Source organism: Pithys albifrons, chromosome Z (assembly GCF_047495875.1).
Source record: "Pithys albifrons albifrons isolate INPA30051 chromosome Z, PitAlb_v1, whole genome shotgun sequence".
NCBI classification, from domain to species: Eukaryota; Metazoa; Chordata; class Aves; order Passeriformes; family Thamnophilidae; genus Pithys; species Pithys albifrons.
Window position 1 is genome coordinate 72,143,689 of NC_092497.1, and position 18,597 is coordinate 72,162,285.

General features: G+C 39.2%; 1 protein-coding gene across 5 annotated transcripts in view; it reads right to left on the reverse strand.

Moving 5' to 3' along the window:
• TJP2 (tight junction protein 2) overlaps positions 1-18,597 on the reverse strand; it is a 68,135-nt gene that overhangs the window by 21,836 nt on the left and 27,702 nt on the right. For 2 of the 5 annotated variants that reach the window (XM_071580109.1, XM_071580105.1), the window contains exons 2-3: positions 2,647-2,700; positions 675-799 (exon numbers count right to left, since the gene is read on the reverse strand). In XM_071580109.1, the coding sequence (XP_071436210.1) occupies positions 675-799; positions 2,647-2,691 (170 nt within the window). In that variant the 5' untranslated portion in view covers positions 2,692-2,700. Of the gene's footprint in view, positions 1-674; positions 800-2,646; positions 2,704-6,446; positions 6,521-18,597 lie in introns of those variants that run through there. The other 3 variants (XM_071580107.1, XM_071580108.1, XM_071580106.1) reach the window with 2 other exon arrangements.

An 18,597-nucleotide genomic window follows, 5' to 3' on the forward strand; every position in this document is an offset into this window, starting at 1 on the left:
CAAATTGCTATTATTGCACAGCTTTGGCATTCTTACAAGTAGTCTAGTCCTCATCAGGTATTTCAGGTCAAATGATGAAAAACTGATCAGGTGGGCTAGAAACTCTCAGCTTACAGATTAAAAATTACTTGTCCATGATAGCTGTTGCCTTACCAAAGACAAAGTTATCAGGAGGACGAGAGAAACACTTTATTTCCATACGTTTTTCCTTCAAATATAAAATAAATACTTAGCAACCCTTCTTTGGGCTGGCTTAAGCCATTCTTGGAAATTATGACAGACAATTAAATGTGTTTTTTGGAGGAAGAACCAGAAGGATGCTTTAAGATACTGAGTATTTCTACCATTTCTTCAAAAGAAATGCACTCTAAAAGAAACATACTTGACAACCCTCAAAATCTTTTCAACTCCACTGAAATTTAATTTCTTATCAAATAGCAAACAAAAACATCTTGAGGCAGTGTTTACTTGTTTTGTTGGGTTTTGTTTTATTGGGGTTTGTGGGGTTTTTTGTTTTGTGTTGCTTTTTTTTTAAACAGACATCTATGTTTTCAGGAGTGCAACAAATCCTGAGTGGATTAAATTACCAAGATATCACTAAAGCCTGTCTGAAGGTTTTATACATTCTACAGCCATGCCCCTCAAAATATGCTAAAAAACCAGAAAGTGCTTACTGAAGTAATCCATCTGCTGGACCACCTGGGAGAACATCTGAAATGACTATCGATGTTTCGCCATTTTCAAAATGAGGGTTATCTCTGCCACCAGAAACTGCAATCCCAAATCCTCGTTTTGAATCCTTTACAACAAAACAAAATACAACAAAATTCAAATCCAGTGATAGGAATTTTGACAGAGAGAGAGAGGAGTAACATCAATGTTCCTGTGATGACACTCTAATAAGATACTATTTAAAACACAGAGAGTTGTAGAAATACACAGCACTCTTAGATTTAAAAAAGGAGTTTACAAGTCCATGTAACAAGACAACAAGCTCCTGTGTTCCAAACCCTCAATCTACAACCCTATGATGGTTAGTAATTAAGTAAAGGGTTCAAAAATTTTGCTGGATTTTGCTTCACCATCCCACTGGTTATTCATATCAAATTTATTTTTAGGTAAATCTGTTTTGTTAGTCATGCCTGGGAAAGTGCAATAGCTTTCCCAGGATCCCATCTTCATTATGATTGCTAACCAGTCTGTAATAACCACTTATTTGTTGATCAAATTAAACAAGATCTAGCCGATTATTAAAAGCAAGTAATGAATTTGTGCATTCTTTCTAATTATCCTCTATCACTACAGAAATAACAGATTCATAGAAGTCTAAGATGGCATTCATAAAATCAAATACTTCACAGAATGTGAAGGAAGAGTGTTGATAGCACTAGATCTGAGAACTGTGAGCATAACTGAACTTCAGACAAAACAAAACTACACAGTGTAATTTTATCAGCTATTTAACATATACATCATATCACTAAAAATTACAAATTATGCTGCATTTAAACAAAATGTTTTAACATGGTGGCAAAGTAAGACACCACAGTCGTGCTTTTCTCCCAGCTCACACTCAGCATGAGTTGTTCATCACATGACAGCTCATGTTCCACTGATGTGATATCAAGTAGCTACCTCTTTAAGGAGGAAAAAGCAATGTGGTTTTGTTTTTAAACAGCACTTCACTTGCTGCACCTTAGTTTTACAGGAAGCAGTTTGATGCTTCACACCAAAACAATACCAATTCAAAACAATGGTAAAATTCAATGGTAATGGCTGATACAGAAAGTCCAACAGCTCTTTGCCATCTCAGTAGCACAAGTCTGTGATAAAGCAGTAATGCTCATTTACATGATATACAAGACATGACAAGCTGGTGATTACAGGAACCATGATTTTCTGCAATGCTTCTCATGCCTACCTCTGCAACCTGAAAAACAACCCTCTTTCAATAATACAGCACATAAACAGGCTGTGTAGGAAAGACTGTGATTTTACATGGGGTTGTCAAGTTTAGTTAAAATTGCAAAACGTATAAAAACTAATGCAGCTCAGTACAGGCTGCTAAATGAACCCAGAGCAGCAGAATAGCTGTGAAGACCATTCCCACCAAAGCCAAAGCAACACACCTTGTACCATGGTGTGGCAGCCTGGCTGCGAGGGGCTAGAGGTTGTGTGACACCAGTAGTCCGGGTGTTTTAGAAATGGAAACAGTGGTTTTCCACTAGATTCTACATTGGTAGATATCAAAGTATATTGAAAAAATAAAATCAGTTCAGTGATTATTACAAAGCTTGGACATTAACCACAAACTGCTTGATAAAACCATCTGCTTTACTTTTTAGGCTATTCAATAATGAATTTAACTATGTGGCTGACATGTGGTATATTATACTGATATTAGAAAGACCAAATAGTAGCAAATATAACATTTAAATTGTTAATTGTTAATTGAATTTACTCTTAACACTAAAGAATCATGCTATTGTATGAATAACTAGCAATTAAGCTTTCAAATAAAAAACATATCTGATTTGGACAATGTATTAATCCTATTCTAGACTCAGATATCTAATAACATCTATTGCAAGCCATATTTAGATTAAACCAGTGCTTGAATATTCGAAAACTAAAAATATAACTCACCTTTTGTAAGGTCACAGTGTACTGTTCCCATATCAGCTCTTCCATGCCTGGGGCCTGCTGCACACAGAAACCGATTAGTAAAACCCAGAGCATACAACTATCTAAATTAAAATGTAAAATACTCCACTAAAACACAAGTTTAAAAAAATGCATATTCTAATACTTTGGTAGAATTAGGGTGAAATCTATGTATTTCAATTAATTATAATTTTTCTTTAAAAAGGCAAAAAATATTAATAAGTCCAGGGTGGTAGAATCCCTTCACGTTTCACTGATTTAACAGCACATTCCAATTTTCTGGAAAAGCTTTATTCAGCAAAAGCATTTAATTCAGACCAACTCTCACTCCATAGCCTTGACTCAAATAACACAGAATACTTACGGAAGAGCTCTCCATTCCACTATGCAGAAAAATTAGCAGCTGAAACCAAGGTTTTCATAATGAACTAGGCTTCAGAACTTTTGCTTCCTGTTCATGTGGATTTAACTAAATGCTTAGTCCACTGAATTACACACCTAAGTATTTAGGTTCTCATAAAGAAATCAAATTTTACAGGAAAACACAGTGTATCACTATATAGTACATAGTGCATGTATAGTACAGTATATTGTATAGTAAGTTATGTGACACTCCTCAGTGTCACACTGTTTTCAGCGTTTTTTCCACATTTCCAGTTAAAACTGATCATGAACTGATCAGTTTATCTTACATGACATAAACTGAAACCTTTCCAACATCACAGCTTAAAATATAATACAGAATAATCACCCAGCTGTGATGCATCATATAGTACACAGCCTGCAGTGCCTGCTCTGTAAAACCAGGAGAAAAACAAGCCACAACATTTGACACACTGCAAACATTCAGTTTAGACTGCATGGTGTTTTTAAGGGCATAGTAGAGATTACTGACAAATGAATTCCAAAGCAATAGACAGAAAAGTGACACAAGAAGGGTATGCCTGTACTTAAGACATCCCCTGTATTTGCAGAGTAAGTCTTCTGGCAGTATACAACTGTTTAGCAAGCTATGGATGTTATTGCCCATATGAAAAAAAAGTGCTTGATGTATTGTTCCAGTTGATTCAGAGCACCCCAAAGAAAAACTAGATTTACATTTTCCACTGCACATTCACTGTACTGAAAAACAAACTCAAAAATAAGTCTTGCTCAGACTTTTTGCTTTCAGCATTTTTACCAGGAATTTTACAATACCAAACAGGGTTAGATTTCCACTGTTCTGCCAGAAAATGAACAATGCTTTTCAGTTTCCAGAACCTCTGGGGTCTAATTTAGAAAAAAACAAAATTAAAAATAGATGTAGGAGAGGATGGTCTATATTAAAAATTATACATACAGGAAATAATTTCTAAATTTTGACTTGCCTAGATCATAGAAGAGTGTGTTCATAACTATCAGTAAAAAAACATATGTGTCTTGGGGTGAGCATTGAACATGCCAGATCACACAGTGAAACTACTTTATCTGATATTCCCATTTAACCAGCTGATACGTCTAACCCTTCAACTACATGAAACTGAACTGTCTCACTACATATATTCCCTTACACAGAGAATCTTTTCCTTAAGTAAAAAATTCCTCCTTAACTAAGCATTTTTTCTGAACTCCTGTGATGCTGCCATAAATAGAAGCAACTAGACTTGTTTGTCTGGCATGTAGAAAAATATGTAAACAGTCTACCTACTGCTGACCTTTGGCTATACTGTCACTGTCCCATTCTTCTACACAACATTTTCAAGCTGTAGAAAAAAAAAACCACTCTGTGTTAAAGAAGGGCATCAGTGTAATTTAAATTCCAACTGACCTCACTGAATAAAGTTTTAGAAATGAAAATCAGTATCCAACAATGGATAAAATTTAAAGGACAAGCAGGTTAGTTCAAATTTTGTAGAAGGAACAGAGATGTGCCATCTTTTCCATCCTTCTCTCCATAAAAAAACAGCCTCAACGACTTATATGTGTAACAAGAACGACACTTAAATTCAGTTTGCACTATATGCAGCTCTTACCAACACTAGCTCCCAGCCAGGAATACTGAGGCCAGCTCTGAGCAGGCACACGAGCAAGGCAGGCAGAATGCAGCTGATGAGAGTTTAGCACCCATGGCGACAAAGAAAGGCCTGAGAACTGACTGCTTATTCAGCATAATGCCACAGAAAAAGGACTGAGGTAAGCACAATTAAGATGTCAAGGATGGACTTAAGGCTATGAAACAGGAACCTTAAAGGAATTTCCTTCCAGAAAAACGTGGCCTCTCATGAGTAGTAGCACAAGTAAAACCTTGTGCACAACTGGAGAGATGCATTGTGCAGTATATCAAAGCATTGTACACTAACAGGGTCAAGTTTACTTTGCTCTGACAAATAGGTCACGGTATCTTGTTAAAAAAAAAGGTAGTAAGAATGAAAGAGACACTACTGCCTACTGATACTATAATTAAGGTATTGCAAAATATTAAGCCTATAATATCATCTCATTTGTGTCTAGAAAATGTTCCTCATAGTATCAGTGACTGTTTCAGGTGCATTCTAAGTAAATTTTGGGTGTTTATTTTTGGCTTGAAATGGCTACCTAAAATTAAACTAAAGATAATTAAACAATGCACTTTTTAATTCATTAAGTATTTTTTAAAGTAATCCACTTGAAACTGTTCCTTGAAAAACTGTCTCCCATTTGCTATATGCTACATTAGGGAAGGAAGGAACATTATGTAGTTGCAAAGCTAATTTTTGTACATAATTACCAAGACAACATGACTAGTTCTGCCATACCGAAAAATCTATGCAGGCTCTGCAACACAGTTCAGAGAACTGAATGGTGACCTTGGAAACCCATAAGGCAAAACCACATCTGCACTCCTCAAATCTCTAAACAATAATCTCTTTAACATTATAAAAGGTACTGCTGCTTGCCATTGTCATGATGCTAATCCACACTGGCAAATTAATGGAGAAGAGAAGACAGAGAGGAAGGGAGAGACTACACATGTTATAAATCATCACTGGGGGACTTCAGCAAAACTACAATCTAAGTCTCCACCCCAACTGGAAAATCCCTGTACTCTGCATTTAATAATGTGACTGACTGAATGGATCAAGTGATGAGTTACGAAAAGCCTTCATCACCTTGCCAATTTCTTCATACTTCATCTGTAAGGAAACACAAAGGGATCCTGAGCAGCTTGTGCATCCCTTACAGGATCGCAGTTTCACTGCAAGATAGCACAGCAAAACACTGGAGAGAGAAAGGCAGGCAAAATGGTTAAGAACCCTACCTCCAGCTACTAACAGAAACTGCTTTACAAGTCTATCCAGTTTCACACAGACAACAGACACCTGCACTAAATGCAAACTACTGTAATTAGCTAGTCTTAATTCATTAGTGACTAAAGTCAGTCCATTTCTAATTAGAACACTGTAGTCAGTATTTGCTTAAATCTGCCTAATGCTCATATACTGAAATGACAGGTGCTTTCTACATATCCAAAATAGACTGCTTAACAGAATCTTTGGCAGGAAACTAGTCAAAGTGCTAAAATCACCTGTGTGCTACGAACAGACAGCTGCTTCAGCTCTCACTGACAGTCATCAGAGATTTATGCAATTACTTGCTACTGAGAGATCACTGAAGACAACTTCACTCATGCTGAAAGAAGAACAAAACCAGAAGACCTGCCACAAAGTCATATGGCTATAAAAGTCAGTTGGAGAGGGAAGGGATATATGAGGAGAGGAGGGGAAGAAAAGACGCAGAGCAAGATGCAACGAAAAGCAACTCACGTGCCCTTTCAAAATCCCCAACTTTTTGACTGCATGTGACCACATTCGCTGCAGAGCTTGAGCTGTCTTCATTGTTGCAGGATATAATCTGTGAGGGAATGCCGTACATCCCCGTCTTTTCATCTGTTTTCACCACTCAACATGGTTATGTAATTCTAATACAATAGTGGCCTACATACTCGAACAAATCCTGCTGTCAGTTTCACACAGAAATGCATCAAAACCACAGCAGGGAAATCTACCATGGGTTGAACTAACTCTCACTTTCAGAGATCCCAGGAAAATGCAGTGCTGCAATCTAACGTTTGCTTGTTTGTTTTTAAATTAAATGTCAGAAACATATCACTGTGCAGAAATTTATTCTTATTCCAAGCACATATGGGTTCATCACACCAGGAACCTAATTTAAAGTTTGAAAGAAAAAATGGCTTAAGAAGCACAGTGCAGATTATTTGAAAATTCTTATGTTGGGTATAATATTTTACAGTTTTTGCAGAACTGTTGCCTTGGCTCCAGCAAGCGAAAAGAGAAATAGAGACTAAATTGTAATAGCTGCAAGTAACAGACACTCTGTTTTCCCTCAAATAGATACTTGTAAGAATGATAAGATAATCATACAGACAAACAGAGAGGATACTTTATTGGAAAATAGGTCAAGCTATCACTCCCATTTATGCGGCATGAATGTTGTGAAATTCAAGCCTTAAGTGAACTTTTCCCCTAGACTTCACATAAATTTTACATGCAGCGAACAGACAGGAACACACAAGTTCTGTACACAATGCTAACCACCAAAACCTCCACAGATCCCATTTTCCACTAGTGGAACAACTTTAACTACTGAACAGTACAAATTCAGATAGCAGTGGAAAATATGAATGGCTGTGCTGTTTGGGATTTTTGTGGGGAGAAGATGGGGGTGGTGCAGGTGTTTAAGTCTGAATTCAGCATCCTGTATTTTCAATGTGACTCCATCTCTGCAGCAGCCAGCAGAACTAGGGTGAACAGAGGCTTGTAACTTCATCTCTGAGCTGCCAAGAGTGAACAGGAGGGAATCCAGGAGAAGCACACTGACACCAGATCCTGACAGCGGCTTCCCACTTCCACAGCACAGGTGTGGATGTGAACAGTTTATAGTTTAAGACTGTTTCACTCGAGTTTGGTCACAACAACTTAGACTCTCCATCAACATTTCTAAACAACAAACACAGTCCTCTTAACCGACTCACATTCACAGCTTACAAAACTGTTTAATATTTATTTATTTTTACAAAAAGGGCAGGGAGAATAAACATGCCTTTGACATTTCTACAGCTCTGCCTCCTTAGCTTTCTTGCTTTCCCCATCCTTGCCCTAGCAAAGCTTTAACAGCACACCAAACAGAAATATCACCAAAAAAGACTGTGATGACAGGGAGAACAAAAATGGCGAAACATTGTCCCTGAACTGTAGTGGTTACAACAGAAAGGACTCTTCTTTTTTCATTTTGGACTCTTTGTTTTGCTAAAGGAAGACAGTAATAAAGGCAGATGGATTGACTCCACCAAAATTTAAAGGGAAGTTTTCCTGAAAAGAAATTTTACAAAATAATCAAGAAGTCTATGAATTTTGCTGCAAATTTTCTTGTATAATCAGAACAGGAGCTGTGAAGAGACTAAAAGACTTGACAGAAAGATGAAGGCTTTTGTATTTGGATATTTCACTTTGAAGGAAAACAATTTCTATAAAATTGGAATTCCTCTATTTAATCTTTTTAAAGTGAGATGGAAACAATTTTTAAAAAAGTAATAAACAAGCTTTCTCCCAGACACTTGTCTTTTCACCTTATCTGCATGCTTCTTCACAAAGGCTAAAGGAAACTGTAGCTTATGTCACCCTTACACATGATTACAGATCAAATTACAACCCTATCACAGATCTCAGCTATTTGGCATCTATCACTCACAGACATTTAAAACAGAAACTCTTTTTGAAAGCAAGCTCAACTCCAATGACAGATACACACACTGTCTCTTTGTGGGAGTCAATCCTGACAACAAAATATTTGTGAATCATGTGGGTAAAGATAAATTGAAAACTAAGCATGGTGATCTTTTCTATAAACTGGGACTTTGAAAAGAAAAACAGAGCCCCCATAAAACTCAACAGAGCAATCTCAGAACGTTGCAACAAAACATTACAGCAGAAGGCTGCATCTCTCCACTCACCCAGACAAGCTTTACACTTTACCTATTTTGATATCTTTCTCTCCAGACAGTGAAGAAAAAGGGTGTTTTCTCACACATAATCTATACAAGGCTGTGTAAGTAAGCAAAAAGGAAACCTGAAATGGTCTTGTTGGCTCCATTAGGAAGTGACACAAAAAAGGAGTTCTTCCTCCACTCCCTGCTTCCCACCCCCCTTCATCTGCTGTGGACTTAGGCATAAAACCACTGAAAGCTCAGTCTCAGTGTCCCCTACAGACAGACTCCAAACACTGAAGATGATCAAGAACTTCAGGCTTAACTGAAAGCCACCCACCTGTAAAAGATGAAGAGCAGGGGTTCTTTTAACCACTGATACAAACAGCCAAGCGGAGGCAAAGCTCTATCAAGACATCATCAGCATTCCTGATCCCAAAGACCAGGTACCCTATGAAAGGATTCAGAAACTGCCCTCACATGTCACCTGCCTGCATAGACAATTGTGACAGACAAAAAAAGATTGCCCGAGATTTACAGGTATTCAAAACCCCTGATCTACTTGAATTTCTGTATGACCCCAAAGAAATGCCCTCTATGAACAGTAAAGATTCAGTGAAATGAGATGCAATCTGTACATCAGTGTGTTGTGTGAAGGTCCACACTTCCTCTATTCCAGATGTAGGCCATAGACTATACACATACATGTATACCTATGTACATACACAGCAAACGTTTTCTCCTGTAGAAAAAGATTCCCAGAATGATTTACAGCTCAGATTAAAGAAAGTAACTAGAAGTAACAAATAATTGCAAGGAAAAAGCTTTTCTTTTCTCTCCTAGGATCATGATGGACTAACATAAGAGACAGCTTCATGTTAAGAGATCATCAGTTCTATTTTTACATTAGTAAAATCAAAATTGTTGTTAAAGTCAAGATGAATTATATTGTCTGGGTGCAGGAAGTCAGAAAAAAAAGTTACATACCGTACAAGTAAGTATAGCTCAATACTGGAATGGCAACTTTTAAGGAGAAGAAACAAATTCACATAGAAATGAGCCATGCAAACATGGAGAAATACCAGTTACATTATATAGCCTTTGCTTTCACCCAAGTTACTCAAAAAGTAACTTGCTCTGCTAGCAAAGTAACAAAACATATTCATCAGCAACCTGGTCTAATGGAAGGTGTCCCTGCCCATGGCAGGGAGGAATTAGATGGTCTTTAAGGTCCCTTCAAACCTAAACCATTCTGTGTATTATTAGACTTTATGAAAGAAACCCACTTTTCCCCAAAATGTATGCAGAAACTATAATCTGAAGGCTGTCCCAAAAGACTTGAAGAAAATATAACATTTCTAAATACTTGCTCTTCGTAGATTTGATAAGTTGAATGTCATTACACAGAAACACAAACCATTTTTCATGCAAAAGAACAGATGATGTTAAAAACTTTTCTGAACCAGATTTCACTTAAAGGTGAGACCTTTAAGTACTAGCAAAAGTTGTATAAAGTACAACAAGCCCATTCCAGGCATTCATAGACCACTCTTTAGTTCTTAATTTTCATGAAAACTTTTAAAACCATTAAATGAGAACTGTTCACTAAACAATGTTATTTTTTGTTTTACTTCTTTCAAGAATAGGATGATCCCATCCTGACAAGGCCCACAGTCATTACTTGACACTGGGCTCAGCACTATTTCACTACAGAGTTAGCTTCCAGTTAGCAAAACTACTCCTGCCTAAAGAATACTCAGTGCCAAAGCTGTCAGCTGCAGAGCCAAGAGCATCATTTTGGCCTCTTGACTTCAAGTCAAGCAGCCTATCCACTGAAACATGTTGCTAAAGGAAGCAAATGTACAGATGTCCTCCATTTCTAGCAAACACAACTCTCACACCAAAATAGCCCCTATAATAAGAAAACAGGGGTCAACCTTCTCCCACTGTGGGAGTTTTAGCCAGCTAACAGATGAGGGAAAACTCTGGAGTGCAGAGCCCGCATTTGTTTCTACCTCTGGTTGTACTATGACACAACAAAGGCCCTCACACTGCAAACTGAACTAGAGCCCACTCCTATCCAGAACTGAGGATATGAATGGCAACAGCACTGTTTACTATTGAGAATATTAATTGACAAACACCTCTAGGTCTCTTCTGCATTGTAGCCCAGGTATACAGCATAGCACCTCAGATGTTCCAGTGCACAGAAAGTGTTTAACAAATAAGCCAGAGGGTATGGAAAAAGGTTGTTCACAGAGAGAACATCTACACATATCTGGAGCTCTGACAAGTTTTATGCTTTTTAATGCAAAATATAATCCAGCTCACAGCATTTCAATGACAAACGATGCTTAAGCATAATGAAGGATATCACACAATCTGTCCACAGCAGCAGTCCCTGCACTAGCATTCTTCAAATGGTGCACAGTGATGAAACAGCATCACTTGAGAGAATATTTGCAGAAATTTACTCCAGGCACAGGAAAAAAAAGGTACGTCAAAATGAAGGCATGGGATTTGAGTTTTGCAAATATTTAAATTTTCTGCAATTCAGAAGTAAAAAGGTACTTACACGGGCATTGAAAAGAAGCCAGTAAAGAATGAGGCATAAGGCATCCTTTGCTGGATTATGGCATAAAGCACATAATCTCAGGATAGTTTTATTTGTTTTGTTTCAACCCTGTATTAAAGAAAACTGGGGAGGCTGTACACATAAATATCTGAGTGACACATGCACTAGACTCTTTGAGGAAGGAAAAAAAAAAGCAACTGTTACTCAAACATTTATTTTTTCTGTTCAAACCAGTAAAATACTGTCTAGGAAAACTCTGTATTTTCTATATATTTAAAGCCAAACATTTACCAATATACTGAAGGTTTTCAGAAGACAGGACAAACACTTTCAAAAGAAGAAAAGGGAGTGTCAAAGGGTTCCTTTAAGGATTTTTTCTCACTCTACCAACACAAAGGTTTTGGGAGTTGAAGTGCCAGGACTGAGAACAAAGGTTTGGTTGATGGCTCCAGATTCCAACTTAATGGTGGGGCGGAGGTGAGAAAACAGACTCAATGCACCTGGGAGGGGGAGAGGCTTTTCTTGTGTGCTGATTTCACTTCATTTTGGGCAGCTGCTGGGAGAGAGTCACTGTTTGTTGAGCCGGTGAGAGCTCCTTCTGGCTCTGCTCTTTGCCTTCCCCCCCTCCATCTCTGGGCACCCTGAGCCAGAGAGAGGACAGAGAGAGAGAGGAGGGTCACAGCTGCTTTGGGACACACTGCAGACCTTTCTTTCTGGGGACCTACTTTGACTGCAAGGAGATTTCTGGGAATTACCACCACTCCTCAACTCCCAGCGTTTCCTTGTTTTGAACAAAGGACAAGGAGAGAGGGGGAGAGAGAGGGAGAGGGAGAGAGAGTCTGCTCTTTCCCCACGGGAAAGTCTCCATCCTGCGCCATGTGAGCTGTTCACCCCCTTGTCTCTGCCTCACTGGGAAAAGACTGAGAATTCTCCTCACAGTCAGCTGAGGTGTGACACTGACACTGTCCATAAATGTAATTGCACCAGGAGGAGCCTACAGTTTTTGAGAGTTGGGGTTTTTTTTGGAACCGGGGGAGTAGTTTGCTCTGGTCTGTTTATAGTTATATCTACATATATATAGTGTGAGAAATGTAGGCCTAATTCGTGTCAAAAATATAATAAAGTATACTGCATGGCTTGCCAGATCATTTAGTGGGATTCTGGAAGCATTGAATCTGGGTGTTGCGGAATACGCTGTAAAGATTTAGCAACAGAGCAACTATAAACCAGACATCAACTTAGTTTAATACAAAAAGGGAGTAAAAGAAGAAGGCCAAAGTCAATGACTAAAGCAGCCTTTTGATATAAGATAGAAACAATGTAAACAAAGATTAAACCGGGTACCTCAACACAATAGGAGACAGACGCAATTAAGACAAGGAGGGACCTCAAGACTGAGAAAACCTGAGCAGCTGAGCTTCTCAAATAAAAATTTAAGCTAAGAATATCGCAATCCTTCCTGACAGAATCAGATGAGAATATTTAAAAAAGTAAATAATTTAACAAGAAATAATATGTACGTTTTGACTGTATATAAGCAGAGCCTGCGAGCTCTAAGGTTGTGTGCTGATAGAGCAGTGACTCTCCGGTTACACTCAGTGCTGTTTTACTCTGTGATTTTCATTACCTATACAATTAAAAAAAAACTACCCTTTTTGCTGAGTGACTTGGTCATTCTGGGTGGTCATTTATAACATATAGTAGTTAAGAACAGTTATTCTTCTTATACACATTTTCTAATTAAAAGGGGTTTTTTAATGTAATAAGGGGTGACATGCTTATTGAATAGGAATCCTCTCCTCTGGTTTTGGTAAACATTTTGGTTCCCCTCAAACTAAGACAGGGAGGATCAGGATTTTCCTAAAACATTTTGTGATCAAATCACAATTCACCTTAGAAGTAGCTTATAGAAATGTAAGGTGGGTTTTATTTTTAATTTGTTTGCTTGCTTGCTTTCTAGGTTCTTATTTCTTCTCAGACTCATTAAAGTTTTCTTGCCTCTAGAAACTGGCACCACTGGAAGGTTCCCCAAAGACCAACACCTCTTTTCATCTTTGGCCAAACACACCACCTCATAGGCTGGGTACAGCTTCACATGGTACGAACTAAACAAGTTCTTTTTGACCATAACAACTTCCACACTCCTCCTGCTCGTTTAAATGCAGACCCTTGACTCACTCTGTGAATTCTGCTGTCTAGCTCTTAAAAGTAAGCCAAAACAACTTTCTAAAGCAAAAGAAACCTGCTCATTTTTTCTCACTGAATTACTTTCTTGCCATTTCTGTGAATTGAACTGGCAGGCCAAGGAAGAATGGCAAAGGGGGACTAGAACTCTGCATCTAAGATCAACTCAGCCATCAGAAGTAGCTTCACATTTAAGGATGTACAAGGATATGAAAACCAGGTTTTATGAAAGGGACAGATTAAATCACAGAATCATTCAGACTGGAAATGGCCTCCCATATCCCTGAGTCCAGCTGTTAATGTAACACTGAAGGTTCATCAATAAACCATATCCCTCACTGCCACATCTACAGGGCTTTTAAATACTTCCAGGAATGGTAATTCAACCATGATTCCTGGCAACCTGTTCTAAAGTTTGGTAACCCTTTCTATGAAGAAATTTTTCCTAATATCCAATCTAAACCTTCCCCTGGCACAACTTGAGGCCATTTCCTCATGTTCTGTCACTTGTTACCTGGGAGAAGAGGCTGACCCCCACCTGGCTACAACCTCCTTTCAGGTTGTTGTAGAAATCCACAAGATCTCCCCTGAGCCTTGTTTTCTCCAGGTTAAACAACCAGGCTCCCTCAGCTGTTCCTCACAGGACTTGTTCTCCAGACCCTTCATCAGCCTCACTACCCTTTTCTGGACCTGCTCCAGCACCTCAATGTCTTTCTTGTTGTTAGGGGCCCCAAACTGAACACAGGATTTGAGGTGAGGCTTCACCAATGCCAGGACATAGAGATGATCACTGTTGTAGTTCTGCTGGCCACCCTATTCGTAATACAAGCCAGGATGCCATTGGCCTTCTTGGCCACCTGGGCATATTGGGGCATCAGAAGGCTTACAAGAGTTTATTCAAGACAGTTTCCTCACAGCTCTTAGACCATAATAGTAGTTCTATTCTCAGTAACATCCACACCTTTTATATCCTCTCACATCAAACTTGTCATGACATTATTGGCCAGCCCATGAACCTCACATTCACTAAAGCATCTCATTGGACACAGGACCCCACACACACTACAGGTAGCTCTCTTCTCTTTGAGAACTCTCAACTGCTTTCCTTAAGGGACGCACTTACAGTCATCCCTACAGGGCACACTGCTGGCTCTTGTTCAGACACTGTCAACCAGCACCTCCAAGTCTTTTTCCACCACGCAGCTTTCCAGACACTCTGTCCCTGGACTGTAGTGCTGCCTGTGATTGTTGTGGTCCAACGGGCAGGACCCGGCACTTGACCTCACTGAACTTCACACCACTGGTCTTGGCCCATGGATCCAGCCTGTCCCTCTACAGAGCCTTCCTGCCCTGCAGCAGATCAACACTCCTGCCCAACTTAGTGTTGTCTGTCCAGGTCATCAATGAACATAGTAAGCAGGACTAGATCCAGTACTGAGCCCACGGAACACAACTTGTAACAAGCAACCAACCAGATTTAGCCTAATTCACCACCAGTCTTTGGGATTAGCCACCCAGACAGGGGCAGGGAAACAAACAAACAAGGAAAAAAACTTTTAGTGGAACAGATGGTAAAATGAAAGTTCCTAAGTGACTTTAAGGGTACTTCAGACTGTGAAAAAATATACCTTAGCTAATTGTCCCACTCTAGTCTGCACTGGCATGGCCTCACTTCAAGATCTGTGTACAGTTTTGAGCACAATACAAGAAGAATATAAAGCTATGAGAGAGCGTGCAAAGGAGGACCACAAGGGTAGTGAAGAGTCTGGAGGGGAAGCCATACAAGCAACAGCTGAAGTCACTTGGTTTGTGGATCCTTGAGAGAGGGTGGACTGAGGAAAGACCTCATTGCAGTTTACAGCTTCCTCGCAAAGGGAAGAGGAGGTGCAGGCAGTGATCTCTGCTCTGTGGTGATCTGTGACAGGACACAAGGGAATGGCCTGAAGTTATGTCAGAGGATATTTAGGTTGGATATTAGAAAAAGGTTCTTCACCCAGAGGGTGGTTGGGCACTGGAACTGGCTCCACAGGGAAGTGGTCACAGCACCACAACTGACAAAGTTCAAGAAGTGCTTCGACAACTCTGTCAGGAACATGGTGTGACCCTTGGGGTGGTTCTGCGCAGGGCCAGAAGCTGGACTTTAATGACCACTGTGGGTCCATCCAGCTTTGAAGAGTCTATTTTCTATTATGAAAGGACATTTTTATACACATATATATACAATGAGTATGTATCTGTCCCGTGGCACAGATGAAGAGAAAGCAAGCCTGCTTTCCCTTTCTCATGATGCATATTACAAAGGCATACAAGCAGCAGGAACTGCATGCCCCCTCCTGCTGAATTTGCAGGGCACTTTAAGGTGTGGAGCAGGCACCACCAAACCAAGCAGGAATCCAGAAGTACTTGGCATTCCAGAAGAACCCCCGTGCCGGTGCCGCTCCTGTGCCCGGAGTGCCGCCAGGTGGCGCTGCGCTGCCGCGCACGCTCCTGCCCCCCGCGCCACAGGCAGATCCAGGGATTTCTGCCCGGCTTTCAGGAACGCCGCCTCAAACCACGCCATCGGCACGCACCACGGAATTACCGCGCTGCAGAAATAGGCTCCACATTACACAATATGTTCATTTATTTATTCCTCAAAGGGATTGGCCTTTGAATTATTTTTATAAATATAGTTTGGAGAATTAAACAAAATACCCGAGAATTCGTATTATGCCAAAATCCTACTTCAAACCCTTCTATTCATACTAAAGATGACAGAAACTGTTAAAACACGGTGTGGGGTGCTTTTTGTTTTGTTTCTTTCATCACAAGCACATACCCTATCATCAACTGACTGTGGTTGGATTTTTTTATTGATTCCAGTTTCACCACATTTATTTCAAGAAGGAAATAAACATATTCCCCAAGCAGTTTTATGCTCTGGAGAAACATCTGGTATTCCAAAATAAACCATGCACTTTACTTGACAGAGACATCAAGACCTCATGAAAATAGGTACCTGAAAACTTGCAATGCTACGTTTTAGAACTTAATAGCAAAAAGAGTTAAAGTTACGATTTCAGAGTGAAACTTTTTCTTCCTAACTACTTTTGATCTGAATTTAAGCAATTTACACCTTCAGAAATTACCATGAGGTCTGGTCCTTTAAGGTCCTGATTCTGCTGACCTGCAAGATTAATGTCTCATTACACCAGAAAAATCAAACAACACACATATAGAGGTATTTTCTAAAATTCATTCACTTGTATTTCACAGTACTTATTATGATCTCTGCCAGTAAGAGCAACAATTAATCTTTTCAACTGAGTATGCAAATATTACTAAGGATTGTCTGGTGGCTCTCTAAAACAATGATGCTTATTGAAAAACTATCTTTTTAAAAATTGCCTATTCCTTCACCAATTATTATGGAAGGGGAGTAATACAAAAGCAGCCATCTGAACTGGTTTCAGGTTATGAGGAACAGGTCATCATTTACTAAGATCTTGCCTGGGCCAGGGGAAGGAACGGTGAGAAGGGCAATAAGCAGTATTTACCCAGAAGGGTATGACAAGTTCAGAACATTAACTCAGCATCAATTTATAACATCCCCATGTTATACCAATTAAAAGTAGACATGCAAAACTTCTAAACTTTCTGGAATGAGGTGGAAGATGTGAGCAGAGTAGTTTACACTTGTTACAGCTGAATTCTACTGGGCTTAGATACATACATATGCATCACTGCAAACCAGTACAATATCCCATTACAAATGAAACAAAAGCCTGTTCAAGATGAGGAGTGAGGAAAAAAAAAAGATTGCATTCAAAACACAGCTGCAAGATACTCAGGTCTTACCAACTGATAACCTAAATCTCATAAAAATTCGGCTTAGATCTATTTCAAGAGCAAATCCCCTTCACTACGTTTTGCCCAATAACAATTCTATCATTGCCCTGGTAAAGTTGTTCCAGTGCTCCACAACAGGAAGAAATCAATTCTTCAAAAATCTGTGAGGGAACAGCTTTAACTGAAATACAAAACTGCCATTTCAGGGGGGGAAAAAATCCCGTATCTCTGCCTTCACTCTTCTCTCCCCACCCCATCCCTTCCACCCCCAGTTTCTGCCTCTTCAGAGAGAAGACTCCAGCAATTAATAGTTTTTAATCAACATTTTCTTTCTTTTCACATATTGCTTTGGACAGGATACCCAATAGTTGTTTTTTTCCAAGTGTTCTGGAACATACAGCACCAATCCAGTGGAGAAATGCCAATTTAGTCTCCCATAGGTGTTGAAGCAGTTACAAAGAAAAGAACAAATGTCACCTCCTAGGGCACACCACCTGCCTAGGCTTGCAGTAGATTTCTCCACCAAGCCTTTTTTCACTCATCAAGGCTTCAGGAGATATAAACCTGGAAGTCCAAGCAACCTCAGTTGAAGACCAAAATTAAACTAAAAGGATGAAAGATCAATTACACTTGTATGTGTTGCATATGTATAGACACAGTAGAAAGTGAAGAGTTTATTTGCCGTTTTGTTTCTTGAATGGTTTTCCTAGACTTTCACCTTGTCACACAGACTATGGTGCCAGTAAGAGGTATTTTTGTATATGCTACAAGAAGGCAACACTATTGAAGAAACACTGAACTTTCAGTTCCCCTAATCAACACCAGCTTTAAAGGCTATCTCTGACTTAGCCACCCTCATTCACATTAACTGTAAAACCCTAACACATCTGCTTACAGTCATACTGTTTCTGCACCTTCTGCTCCTTGAGATCCCCACACAAATTAAGTCTGAGAATCAAAGTGCTACACCAGATAGCGCATAAACTAAGTTGAAGTGGGCCATTTTTACTCAGCATAATTAAAAAAAAAAAGGTTTGTTCTGGTGTACTTGCAGTATCAAGATTTGATAGTGAGGTAAATTAAACTCAGTAGTTGTGCATAATCAACTTAATGAGGCTAGATTAAATAATTGAAGAAATGAGGCACTTCAGGAATAGTGGGTGGGCTTACTTTATTTCACAGCTAAGTTTATTTGATTTTCTTTTCATCCAAAGCATAGCTTTTGCTCTGGTGGCATCGTAACATTAAGAAGAAAAAAAAAATTGAAAGAATAAACCCCAAAGCACCATATACATTGCATGGTCCAAAACTCTAACTGTTAATTTTATCCAACTTCAGTGGTACACCTTGTACTGCTACTGTTTTTGAATGCTCCATCTTCCCG